The sequence below is a fragment of the Peromyscus eremicus genome, unplaced genomic scaffold (assembly GCF_949786415.1).
Source record: "Peromyscus eremicus unplaced genomic scaffold, PerEre_H2_v1 PerEre#2#unplaced_1286, whole genome shotgun sequence".
Classification (NCBI taxonomy): domain Eukaryota; kingdom Metazoa; phylum Chordata; class Mammalia; order Rodentia; family Cricetidae; genus Peromyscus; species Peromyscus eremicus.
The window spans coordinates 18,914-32,435 of NW_026735521.1; the positions used below are offsets into that span (position 1 = coordinate 18,914).

A 13,522-nucleotide genomic window follows, 5' to 3' on the forward strand; every position below is an offset into this window, starting at 1 on the left:
CGGCCCTTGTTGTTTTGGCTGGAAGCGCTCCGGAGGAGTTTCAGAGAAAGTCTGGGCAGAAGCTAGAGGCGACCGATCGTGGGAAGGGGAGGCGGAAAGGCCAGAAGAAGGAGGGCCCGGGCCCGGGCCGCGCCTCCCCGAACCCGCCGCGCGCCCCCGGGTGGGGGAGGAGCGCAGGGGACGGGACAGAGGGTCCCTCCCCGGAGCAGAGCCGCCCTGCGCCTCGTCCCTGTGCTGATCCCCGCCCTCGTCGGAGACTGGAGCGCAGACCCACCCTCCCCGCCGCGGACCCACGACCTCTCCGACGCCCGGCGACGCCCCACGCCTCGCCGCGGCTCCTCGCGCTCCCTAGGCGGATCGGGACCTGTCCCTGCGCCCGCTGCCATCGGGACGCCGTACGCCTTCCCGGGCGCCCTCCTCGGAGCAGGGAGAAGGAAAAGATCGCGCCCCGCTCACTGAAAGCGCCAGCGGGCGGAGCGGAGCGGACACCGCGCGCGGGCATTGTGTGTGCGCGTGCAGCGTGGGGTCCGCAGCAGGGAGCGCTCGCGGGAGGTCCCGTCCCCAAGGGGCGGAGCGCGGGGCATCGAGCTCCGGGCTCCGGGTCCCGGCCGAGTCCCGGCCGAGCCCGACCGCTGCCGAGGCGGCGGGACGGCGCGCCTGGCGGCCAGGAGGGTGCACTGAAAGAAGGCCGGCCAGCTCTGGTCCTCGCGGCTCCCGCTCGGGTTCCGCTTCGGTCCGCGGATCTGCGGAAGAGAGGCTCGACCGCAGACACAGGGCGCGCGGAGCCCAGCCGCCCCGTCGAGGGAATCTGCGAGTTCCCGTGGGCTGTGTGTGGCGGCCGTGCCCGGAGCGCGTCCACTGTCTCCACCGACCCCTCCGGTGCCTGGCCCTCGAGCCCTCACGGCGTGCACCATGAGCGGCGGCGAAGTGGTCTGCTCGGGATGGCTCCGCAAGTCCCCCCCGGAGAAGAAGTTGAAGCGTTATGTAAGTACCGGTCAGGGCACCGCCGGCCGCGGCGGCAGCAGCAGCCTGCTCGCCCAGCTCTTCCAGGGATCCCGCCCTCCCCTTCCTCGATCCCTCTCTCGGCCGGCTGGCCTCGGGCCGGGTGCGGTCCACTCGCACCCTGGCGTCCACTTGGCGGCCAAACTTTCTCCCTCCATATTGCAGACCTCCTCCCTTGCAGGCCCCGTCGCCCCGAGAGGGGCCCAGGCTCAAAGCGGGCTGCATACTTTTCGTTAATTCCATTTAGCAAGGGTGGGGTGAGACGGGGAGAAAGAGCCTTCTTTTATTTTCTGCACCAGATTCACATGGAGCAGTTAAATCTCCCCGCACCGAGAAACCTTGGAGGTAGTAGTGATCATTGGTTCTCCCTTGGGTCCGCGCCCCCTCTGCGCCTCTAGGAGGTTGAGGGAAGCGAACCGTGGACGCGAGAAGTGGATCGTACTGGCGAACTTCTCAAAATACTCTCACAGGGCAAGGGGGGGGGGGGGTCTTAGGCGCCCTACCGTCTGCTTAGCAGGGTTCACATTTTCGCGGTTTTGCTTTGAGGGACACTGGAGTTTGGCCCGAACGCTGGCGGTTTGATGCGTCAGGAGGGCGCTGGGGGGAGCCTGGTGGCTGATGTTTGGGCGCCTCGGACGCGCTGTCAAGCCCCGCAGGAGGGGACAGCTGAAGCCTGCAGGGGTTTCTGGGTGTTGTGATTCTTTTCCAGGGCAGCAGAACGGCTCAAAGGGTATTTGTGTAATTGATTCAAGATGCCGATTGTGAGTTAAACTGTGTTCGCTGTTAGGAAAACTGTATCTCGAAGGAACCGACACTACTTCAGTGGAAATCTGTGTCCTCCTCAGGAGCCTGGGATCTTAAGTCTTCCTCCAGATCGGCTAATTTTACGATGTCCCCTGCTAGCAAAGAAATGAAATATTTTTCGAGTAAACGTGTTTTCCGAAAGCAAAACGTACAATGTACCCCCTTAAGTAGAGTTCACTACCGGTTTTGATGGAACCTGTTTCTGGTTGAAGGGACTCTGCACCAAGTACCCCCACCTCGAGCTAATCCGAGTACTCGCTGCTTGCCTGCATGAAACGGGCAATATTTATTTCACAGAGCTCACCAGCGAGTTTCTGGTTTACTTTCTGCTAGAATGTATCACAGACCAGCAATTTCATTGAAAGATATGATTTGATAAATTGTCAGAGGATCCCCAAAGATGTCTCTCCATCTGTCACAGTTTTCCTGGATTTCTTGGTAGAGATGGCAACTTGATTCCAAAAATTTGAGAGTGGCAGTGGCGTCTTCAGAATTAGTTGTAATTCTGTGTGTGTGTGATTGTGTGTGGAGGGGAGGGGTGGGAAGGGAGATTCTGGGCTTGAGAAGGCACTGCTTAGGAAAGATGGCTTTGGGATACTTGAGGAAACTGAGGTACAGCATATTTCCTGACAACGATAACGGAAGTCCCGTGCATTCTTTCCTGTTAGTTTACGGCTCACTAGCTAGCTGAGCTCTGTACTAGGCACCAGCCAAAGGTGGGGAAGGACAGAAGGGGAAGGAGGAAAATCAACAACAACAAGTAGTCTTAACAAGGGCCAAATAAAATAAAAACTGGGCACGGTGGTATATGCCCATCCCCAGCACTGGAGAGACAGAAATGGGAGGCTTCAGGGCCAGCCTGATCTACATAGCACATTCCAGGGTAGCCAGGGCTATATCTCAAAAGCAAACAAAAACAAAATGAAGTTTATTACTAATACAAATACTAATAATAAATGCATAGATAAAAATAAATGGAAGTGTGGGGGAATATACATGTGTATGATTATGAATATTTACATGTATCGTTTGTTGACTGTAGTGGTTTTTCTCCCATTAGAGCCCCAGTTAGACCAAACCCTGTTAACTTCTGAGTTGGGGAAGAGTGGGCTCATGCAGGGTGGCATGGCCATACATTACAGCAGTTCGCTAAACGTGGGACCTGGATTGGGTCATACAGTCGTTTCAGACTCTACTCTCTGTGAGTCACTATTAGCTGAGAACTCAAGACGTGCCCGTCAGGTACCCAGTGCTGAAGCGCAAGACCCAGGCTTTGCTCTTAAATTTGTTAAAGTTTGGGGAACGACCATGTAAGTATATGTGGAGAAAGGTGGCCAAAATGCAAAGTGGTTTTTATCTTCGTGTCCAAGTTGGGTAGGGCGGATTTTCATAGATGCCTTCAGGAGAAAACCAGGTTCCTAAATTGTGTTTTCAGTAAGCAGAATGATGTGGGGGAAGCCATGGGGTTTCTTGGTTGGTGGGAAGCTAGTGTTCTCTCTCTCTCTCTCTCTCTCTCTCTCTCTCTCTCTCTCTCTCTCTCTCTCTCTGTGTGTGTGTGTGCATGTGTGTTATGTATGTGCATGCCGGTATGCATAATGTTTACGTGTGGTAGCCAGAGATCAACCTCCAGTATGGCATTCCTCAGGAGCCACCCCCCTGGTTTTTCCCAGAGTGTCTCCCTGGGACTTGAGACTTACTGATGAGGGTCGGCTGGCCGGTTAGTGAGATCCAGACACCACGTGTGTCCACCTCTCCGGGGTTGGCATTACAAGGTGCAGCATCATTCTTGGCTTTTACAAGGGGCTGGGCTTGAACTGAGTTCCTTGCGCTTCTGTGGGAGGCACGTTATCGAGTGAGCCATCTCTCCAGCCGACGTGATGTAGGTGAGGATGGCCCAGGGTGACAGTGGACAGGTGACTGCCAAGTGGTTTAGTCCCCAGGCTTGACACCCTCAGATTATTGAAACTTTGACTTCGGTGTCTGGCTTTGTTTCTGCAGAAGTAGTTTTGACCAGGGAAGACGGAGGCGTGGACGTATGCGTTTTTCTATTCTTGTTCTCTTTTGTGGAAAGAATCCTGCAAAGTAGGCCGAAGACCAAGTGATAATGGTTTTTATTTTTCATTTTTTGTGTGTTTATGAGGGTGGAACCCAAGGCCCTGAGGCCTCACATATAGCAGTGGTAAGTGCTCTACAATGGAGGCATCTTTCACCTCCTTTTTTTTTTTTTTTTTCCTTTTAGACAGGTTCTCACTGTGTAGCCATGGCTGGTCTGGAACCTGATAGGTAGCTCATGCTGGCCTCAAACTCACAGAGATCTGTCTGCTTCTGCCTGCCAAGTGCTGGGATGAAAGATGTGTCACCACACCTGAAACTTGTTTTTTTAAATTTTAGTCTTTACTTATTTTTGTCCGTGTGCGTGTGTGCATGCGTGTGTGTATTTGTGTGTGTGTGTGTGTGTGTGTGTGTGTGTGCACATGTGCGTGCGTGCAAGCGTGCATGCATACATGTGGTGGAGGTAAGAGGACAACTTGTGGGAGTCTGTTCTCTCCTTCCCCCATGGCCCTGAGTATCCAATTCAGGCTGCCAGGCTTAGGGCAAGTGCCTTACCCTCTGGGCCGTCTTTCTGCCTGATAATGGTCTTTAATGAGCAGATTCACCACGAAAAGCTTATCTTGGAGGCTTGTACTGTAATTATTAAATGAGACTTCTGGGAGTTTGAGCACCATGGTTCTGCTGGGAAATGTTGCCCGTGGGACTTGGAGGCTCATCTCACTGTTGGCAGTATGTGTAGGGGAGTCCAAACACCGATTAAGATGACTGTTAAGGTCACTTTGCCTCATCTTCATGAGCATGAGAACTGGGGTTCTGGCCCCAGAACTCATGTGAAAAGCAGGGCAGATACGGCAGCAGCAGCCGGCCGTTCCAGCTCTGGGGAACTAGACACAGCACACTCGGGGCCAGCTGCGTGGCTAGATTAGCTCCCACACTGAAGAGAGTTCCTCCTTCCAGAAATGAGGTAGAGAGCCATTGAGGAAGACATCTGATCTCCTGTGTGAGCCCACACACATGCTCACACACATGCACCTGTACATTATATGTGTGTGCCCCCCCCATGCATACCGAATGCACATGCACAACGGTTACATTGGTTTCATCTCTAAGTCCATCTCAGATTGTGGCCCCTGGTGAATTCCTTACAGCTCCAGCTTCTGTGTCTGTCCGTGCTCATCTGGTAGAGGAGCTTTCCTTGAGCTTCTCAGAGAGAGAGTGAGATGCGACGAAAGTCGATTCTTTACTCATTTCTTTTCAATCTTTTCTGTGCAAAACGGTAAGAGTTTTTGCATGCTTCATTCTCCGGCAGCTATCTGCAGTCAGTTCACAGTGGAAGTGAGCATCCCCTGCATCGTTCATTCAGTTTTGCTGAATGATGGCTGCGTTACCAGGGTTATAGAAAGCTGAGTTACCAGGGTTATAGAGATGAGTGAGCTCGAAGGTAGTGCTCAAATTTTTTATTAAAATTAAATTTGCAGAGCTGGGATGTGGCTCGGGCTGGCCTGCTGTACAGGAAGTCCTGTATGTGATCTCCAGCACTTCTGAACCAGTCAAGCCTATAAGCCCAGCACTTGGGAGATGGAGGCAGGAAGATCCAAAGTTCAAGCTCGGCCTTGGCTCGGGGAGATGGCTCAGTGGATAAGAGCACACCTGATCACCTGAGTTTGATCCTTGCAAGGAGAGAATTGGCTCTTGAAAGTTGCCCTCTGACCTGAACCCAGGCTCCATAGAGTGCGTCCGTGTACACACACACACACACACACACACACACACACACACACACATCTACCTAATAAAAAATAAGATTAAGAAGATCGTCCTTACTAGTAGATGTGAGGCTTGCCAAGGTGATGTCTCAAAAAAAATTTTTTTTTAATGTTTTAACTGCTGTCTCAGCATTTGGGGCTACAGTGTGGTGATTTAGTATATGTGTGTAAAATGAAATGATCAGGTCAGAGTAGTTAGACTGTTTATCTCCCAAACATTTTGTCTTTGTGTTTGTGTTGACAGCCCATTGGACATCTCTCCTGATAGTTAAAAATATACATTTTATAGGTGTTCAGATTCATGAGGATTTATTTTTAAAAGTGCTGGTGGGGATTATAATATCCAGAGTGAACATTATACATTTTTGAAAACTTCAAAGAGCAAACCCAATAAAAGTTTTTTTTTAAAGCATTGATGGAATTTTCATTAGGATTTGAAATTTTCACAGAAATAGATGTAAATGAGTTAATACAGGCTTGCCTCAAGCCAGCTGGCACGCACTGTATCTCTGCAGGGGGAGCTTTCTTGTGGTCTGCCTCCAGTCTGGCCCCCAGTGAGCTCCTCCAAACAGCGGGCTGTCAGCTCTGGGCAGGTGTCAGCGAGGAGCAGGTGTTCCATCTCAGTCCGAGAACCTGCCTGGGAAGCCAGAGCAAGGTGGCCTGTTAGCAGACAGCCCTGGAGCAAGGCCTCAGCCAGTTCTTGGGTGGTGATCTGTCACCCAGCTTGAGCCTGGCTGCTGCAGCTGTCAGTTAGAAGGGCAGTTTCTGTCTGGACTTTGAGAACTCACCCCTAGTTCTGGAAATGAGCCTAGAAACAGAAATCACCCCTCACTGGGTGGGCACCTGACACCTGACATGGGTGAGGAGTCTGTGCAGCATCCCCTTGGCTCAAGGATAACCGAGAGTGTGTATATACCAAAGTAAAGCCTCTCCCCCGGGCCTTACATCGAAGACTGTGGCTTCTCTGCGGAAGGATGCTTTTCCTTGTTATCTTCATGCTAGTGAGCGTTCACTTCAAGTCCTGCTGTCTCACTCCACCTTTTGAAGTGTGGCAGGACCATTGTCTCTTAACACAGGGCTTTAACTACCAGTTACGTTAAGCCTTCCTACTAGTTAATGATAGTTAATTCTTTTGTTGTGCCTGGGCAGGATGGTAAGTTGTATAAAGCCCCCCCGTTAGCATTGCCAGACCCCTAAACCCTAAACTATTGGGGGTTCAGAATTACTGTTTGGAAGCTGTGTCGTGTGGTAGTTTCTCTGACACTTTTTACCCCCAAACTGGATCCTTCTTTTTCTTCTAAAATTGTGGAACCAAAACCAAGATGCAGGCACTCACGGGACTGTGAAGAAGACACTCAGCTCCGCCAAGAACAGAAGTGGGAAGTGAATCTGGAGACTCTTCAACTCTTCATCTCTTGGATTGGGAAAGGTCGAGGCTGGGAAAGAAATAAAGGGAGGATGGGCTAATGACGTGGAGAATCTTCGTGTCTCTTCTGGGAATGGGTGGAGAGTTCATGGAGCACTCAGGGGCCACTTCTCTTTGTTCATTTTATGGTTCCTTCCAGGGTCAACATGGCAACTGTAAACTGTACTGACATTGGAAGGTGTGTTGTTCGCCGTGCAGATGGGATTATAATAGAGCTAGAAGCCATCTGGTGGTCCCTTTCTCAGCCAGCTTAGGTCCAAACAGCTTGCAGCGTGGCTAGCCCACCTGAAGAGGAGCTTCTGGCTTTTAGACACCCTGTTCTTGAAGGGAAACAAGATTAGGGTAGGGTAGAAGTTCAGCTAAATCGCCTGGGCTGTCAGGACTACAGGTTTAGAATTCTGCTGGTTTAAAAAAAAAAATTACGATCCCTTTTGGTCTGGGGATGTGGCGCAGTTGAGTGAGTGTGCCCAGCATGCATGACAGATGAAGCCTGGGTCAGTCCTCAGCATTGCATAAAACCACATGGTGTACTACACCAATAATCCCTGCGTTTGGGACGTGCAGGCAGAGGGTCAGAAGTTCAAGGTCACCCCCAGCTACATAGTTTGAGGCTAGCTTTTTTCAAAAGACTAGCTTGTCTCTTTTTTAAAATGCCTTATGAGCAGGGGTCCTTGTGGTTCAGATGTGCAGCACCTGGGAGGTAGAGGCAGGAGGACTGAGTTGAGACTCCATAGCAAAACTGCATCTCAGAATAGGGATCAGATGAAAAGCACTGAGGATTTCAATGTGCCTTAGGCCAGCTGAGTGAGGAGGAAATTCAGGCTGAGTGCTGGGCTGTGCCTCTGGTCTCCCACCTGATCCGGGGTGTGTGTGTGTGTGGGGGGGGCGGCGGCAGTAAAAGCTGCAGCCGGAACATCCTCTTAGACATTCCTGACGGAGCTGCTTGCTAGGCCTCAGTGCTCACCTCCGGTAGTTGCAGGAACATGGTAGGAATTCTCTGTGGCCTCCCCAGGGTTCCCCTCAGTACAGAACGCAGAGGGACAGTTGGCCGCAGCACTGGGCTGCTGGTGTGCTCACAAGAAGTACCTGGCTCAGGGTAGAAGTTGCACAGCTTATCTGCGGGTTGAATAAATAAACAGGTATTTCAGGAGCTTTGGTCCCGGGCCTTGTGTGGAATGCGGTGGAGGCATGTGTCCACTCCCTCCCTGTGAGGAGTTTCTAATCTGTGGAAACAAGTTATAGATGCACGAACACTTAAATAGCTTTTAAGAGATTGGCGATGGCGTTCTCTGTGATGACTTGCCCGATGAGGGCTACAGATTACAGTTGCCTCAGTTCAGACTGAGAGCAGAGCAGGGAGACAGTGGCCACAGACAACTTGTCACCAGAGTTTCAAGCTGTTCCGGGAAGACAGCCGTGGCAGCATCCTAAGGGAAAGATGGTTTTCAGTAAAGAAAGAGAATGTCAACGTGACAAGAGAGTCTTCAGAATGCTCGAGCTCCGTGCCTGGAGTTTGGATGTCAGCTGGAACTTGGAGAAGTTTTGTCTCTGCAATGACCTAGTAAGGTTCTCACGGGCACCTAACCACAGTGTGTTTTCTGCAACCAAGAAGAAAGAAACAGCAACCTGTATGGTCACCTGGGCTTATTAAAATTCCAAGGGACCTGTGTGATTTAAGATTTCTCTGTGTCTGTTTTGAGCTAAATAATTCATTCTGGCAAGGCTTCAGTTTACACCAGAGAGGGAGCATGTTCGGGTGGGAAGGAGAATAAAGAGCCTTTGATTCGTTGCTTCTGCGTCAGAGCCTGGGCTCTGGAAGCCATCTTAGCCCAGCTGTGGGAGTGCCAGCCGGTGTCGGAGGGGCGAGAGTAACTCACGCCACTGGATCACATGAGACCTCGTCCGACTGTTGATGGCATGTGGGGGTCCTCTCGTTTCACGTTCCTCTTGTTAACATGGTGGCTCATTTCTACCGAGCTAGAGCTCCCTCGGATTCTGCCATTTGAACTTGGGGGGAAGTCAGATTTCTGTGACTCCTTTTATCTCAGTCCGTGTGTCCGCTAATTAGGGAAAACTTAGAATCGCAAGGCTCTTTCTCTTCTCCTCTTGGACGACAGCACAGATAACATCGGTATTCTTTGGATTACTGAGGAAAAGAGGTCTGCTGTGAGGAGGATTTCCACATTTGTTGTATACGTAGACCCTTCCACCGCAGACTCGGGGTGGGGGTGGTTTGGGAACTTCATGGATTGTAGGCAATGTTTAGGCCTGTACAGTCGTTGGGAAAAGTCATTTCAGGAGCTAGAAGTTTTTGTTGGACCATTCTGAACTCTACACATGGCCACCTTAAATAATCCAAGGATCCCTGAGCTGGAAGAGTGTGTTTATATTTTAGGCAATTCTTTTATCCTTCTAGAAGGGGAGAAAAAAATCTCCCTATTTGAAAATTTCTCATTTCCAAGTTCATAGTCAAGTGGTAGGCTCACAGGCTTCTGGCCGTCCTGCAGCTTTGTGAGAGGCAGGGCCTTGTAATGCATATTTGGTCCTTATCTCTGTTACTTTAGCTCTTGAAGCTTGCTGATTACAACTTTTAGCCGCCAAGTCCTGTCCTGAACTATTATCTGGAACAAAAAGTTTCCGTGCGGCCTGCCTTGGCTGTGCTGTTGTAGGGACAGCACACCGTGGAGGTGCCGTTTGGAGAGGAGAAACTGCGGGAAGGGGTAACTAACGTGAGTTCTTCAGTATTCTCCTGCGGGTTAAGTCCGCCTTTCCCTGCCTTGGTGTGTTTTCCAGAAATGTCTGTCATTTTTCTAAACTAAGTTATCTTTCATTTTTATACACTGGAAAGAACGCTGCATTTACTAATAGGCTTTTCTCATTCTGTTCTCTACCTCCTCTCTCTCTGTTTCTCCTCTCCTCTCTCCTCTCTCCTCTCTCCTCCCCCCCCCCTCAACTTCTTACTCTGAGTTCCTATTGGCCTAGGTATGTCTGTTCTAAAAAAAACAATGTCCTAAAAGGGAGGTGGGAACCAAATTACCACATTGTTTTTTGAATTAAAAACAATGCACTAAAGTTTAAACATTTCATTTCAATTTAAAAAATCTACCATCATTTTTTTAAAGGAAGAGAAGTACTGGACTTCGCTTTAACTGTACTATCAAGTGTGTTTCCTTTCCCTGTTATTTATTTTCTTTTGCTTTGACTCAAGTAGCTTGAGTCCATTTTAGACAGTCTTCTGAAGACTACAGCGCATGGACAATAACAGTGACAGCTCTGTTTTCTGTTTGGAAAGAGGCCTGACCGCTGCTCTGAAGAAAAGGGGGGGAAAATATCTCTCATAACACTAGATTAAGTTGAATTTATCTTAACATTGGATCACTACGTGAAATAAGCAGATAAATATAATTGTATTGATTTTAAAAATTCTTTAGACTGACTTACTTAATTTTGCATGGATGAATGTTTGCTGAGTGCGTGTCTGTGCCGTCACCACACGCGTGCCTGGTACCAGTGGAGGCCGGAAGAAGACGTCAGATGCCATGGCACTGGAGTTATGGATAGCCGTGAACCACCTCGTAGGTGCCGGGAACCGAACCTGGGACCTTTGCAGGAGCAGTAAATGCTCCAAGTGTTGAGCCCCCTCTCTAGCTCAGGTAAACATAATTTTATTTAGAAGGCCTATTTTCTCTGACTTGTACTATGGCATTAAGGATTTTGAGAGCTTGTCTTATTGCTGGTTTTTCTGCTCTATTTAATGCCTTGGCTTGACTGTTGCTGTAAAATTGTTTTTGCTAACTTTCAGAAGTCAGAGAAAAGTAAGTCTTTGTTTCCAGAGCCCCCTCCCCTCTGCTGTTAACTTGGGTTACCACTGTAAGGTAGCCAGGACTGGGGTGATGACGGTGTTTTACCCAGTAGGCAGCTTGCTCGCTTCATCCCTCCTGATACACAGCTTTAGTTACTAGTGCACTGGGAAATGTGGCTGGGCCACTTCTGACTGCAGGACTCCGCCCAGAGATGGCTACCTGATTAAAGAATTAACATGCTCGCTGTCTTCTGGGCTCCGGCCTGGGGCCTGGCCTCCCCACAGTGCTCCAGCCGGAGTCTGGCAGCCAAGATCTAACCACTGCTGGTTGGCAAGGTGACACTTGACTTTCAGCGGAGAAGCACTTTAATATTTCAGTTTGGAACGAGAAATACTTGGTAAGATGCCACCTTCCATCATTTGAATTCCGATGGTGGTGTGGGGCTTAGTGAGGAATGAAGGCCTTGTTCAGCTAGGGAGGTAATATTTGAACCCTCAGCCTCTGGTGGTTATTATGGGCCTGATAAGTTCTCCCTGGTAATTTCAGGTTAAACGGTTTGAAGTATAGAGAGAAAGTGAAAGGAAATACTGAGTGTTGGAGAAGGGAACTTGCTCTAATGGTGTGTTATGTGCAAGCCTCTTCACTGGGTATGTAAGTCATTGCCCCCAGAAAGGGGCCAGAATCAAATAGGTCCTATCAGGTCGTGCTCTGTGAGCCGTCAGAGAGTCGGGTCAGATCCATCAGTGCGTATTGCTCTGAGCAGGAGGCGTTTTTCAAGATGGTGTCCATAATGACCCACAGTATACACAATAAAAAGTGTATTTATTTCGAACCATCACTGCTTCATTTATCATTCTGTGATGTTTGTGGCAGGATATTAATTCCCAGAGGGCAGAGGGCATCTATACTTTGTCGCAAATATGGGGCCTTGTGCAGTCTCTTGACCAGTATACCCAAACAACTGTAGACTTTTAAGTCCAGAATTTTACATCACCTGTCCAGTGCTTCCTCGGCTTTTCTGAATCCTTCCTCAGACATGGTCCTGTCCTCTGCTTTTCATTTAGACTCTTTGGTTTCATGGCAAAAACATTAACTCTATTGAATATTCTTTCTCTTTCCAGTTGTCCACATCTCCTCCCCACTCAGGGGAAGGAGTCCAAACCCCCATTTTACAGGGAATGAAAAAGAGCGTCAGGGAGAACAATTGATCTGTCTAAGGTCGCGCAATGTGACCAGCTGTGCCGTCTGGGTCAGATGTGTCATGGCGAGGGGTGAATCCTATAGTCACCTCGTGAGTGTACAAGGCGCCATGAGGAACTTGAAAGGAGAGGGACACAGCTGTCATCTTCAAGAGTTGATTTGCTAGGACATGGGATGTGCTCACACTCAGCATCCTGTGATGACTGGTGCCATATGAGATGGGGCTCTCCCAGAATTCAGCAAAGAGAGATTGACCCAGGAATTCAGGAAGCCTTTGTAAAAAAGGACCATTTCTTCAGAGCTTAGTTAAGGACAGTTCCATTTTTAAAGGTGGGGGCAAGGATATAGTACTCTGTTCACATCTCTCCCTTTCCCCGGCTACCCTTGTAGCCGCTCATGTGTGTAATGGAAGACAACTGAGTCCTTCTCCATGGTCCTAACTAGAACCATTTCCAACAGCTTCTACGGGGAGCCCCTTGTTACCAAGTCTAGGGGTGAACCGTAGTTCGTTCTTGAAATTCTTGGGTGTATGTGAACAAGTCCCTTCCTGTCCCTTCCGGACACAGGCCATAGTCTGCTTCAGTCCTGGAGTTGCTAAGAGCTCCAGCCTGGCTTTCCTTCTGCTGTCTGTCGGTGGCTTTTCATCCATTGTGAGGTTGTGAACTCCTTGAAAGTTTAAAAGCCTGTGGTCTGATGGGTCAGCTGGATCAGCTTTAAGGAAAGACACCTGCCACCAAGTGTGGTGACCAGGACCACCGTGGTGGGGGAAGAGAACCGACTCTTCCGAGTTTTTCTCTGGTGCGCACAGTGTGGCAGACATATGCCCGTGGTCGTAATGTTTAAAGAATCAAAAGCTCTGCGTTCTCGGTTTCCTAAGAATTCTTAGAAACGTACAAGTGTTGTGACTTGTATGGTTGCTGACCCGTAGGGCCCATCTGCAAATCACGACGCAAAGTTAAATGCCCTCAGGTTTTATGCTGATAATCTGAGGATCAAACTGCTTCGATGCTCTGCAGAGCTGGCTTGAGAGCGCAGGTCCCCTCATCCTGTACACACGGTGACCAAACCAGACGCTGTCCATCGACCGCCGCCGCAGTAGCTCTCAGCTGTTGGCCCTCTGCTGCCTTTCTTCTGGAAAGCTGCAGTTGTTGACTGGTCTCTGCATCTAGTCTCGCAGAGATCTCTGTGTGAAGGCAGCTAGGCAGCTTTCCTGACACAGAAATCTAATGATGCCATCGCCCTGGGCTGCAGTGGTCGGTTCTGCTGCGTTCCTTTGCTGTTGGTAAGACCCAGGCCTTTCCCCTTGGCTCACCACGCTTCATCGTGTGGCATCACCGTATCCGTCCAGACTTGTTGCTGCCCTCCTCAGTCAGCCTCTGCCTCAGCTTTGCTGGACTTTGTGTCCTCAGTTGTCCCTGAGACCTGTCTTCTGGGCTTTTGCACATACTCCAGCCCCTGCATGAATTCTT

General features: G+C 49.9%; 1 protein-coding gene across 1 annotated transcript in view; it reads left to right on the forward strand.

Annotated features, from left to right (window-relative positions):
* Window positions 1–802: 802 nt before the first annotated feature.
* Gab1 (GRB2 associated binding protein 1) overlaps window positions 803–13,522 on the forward strand; it is a 95,140-nt gene continuing 82,420 nt past the window's right edge. Inside the window, exon 1 of the mRNA XM_059253054.1 lies at window positions 803–984. Coding sequence (XP_059109037.1) covers window positions 913–984 — 72 coding nt within the window. The 5' untranslated portion in view covers window positions 803–912. The remainder of the gene's footprint in view (window positions 985–13,522) is intronic.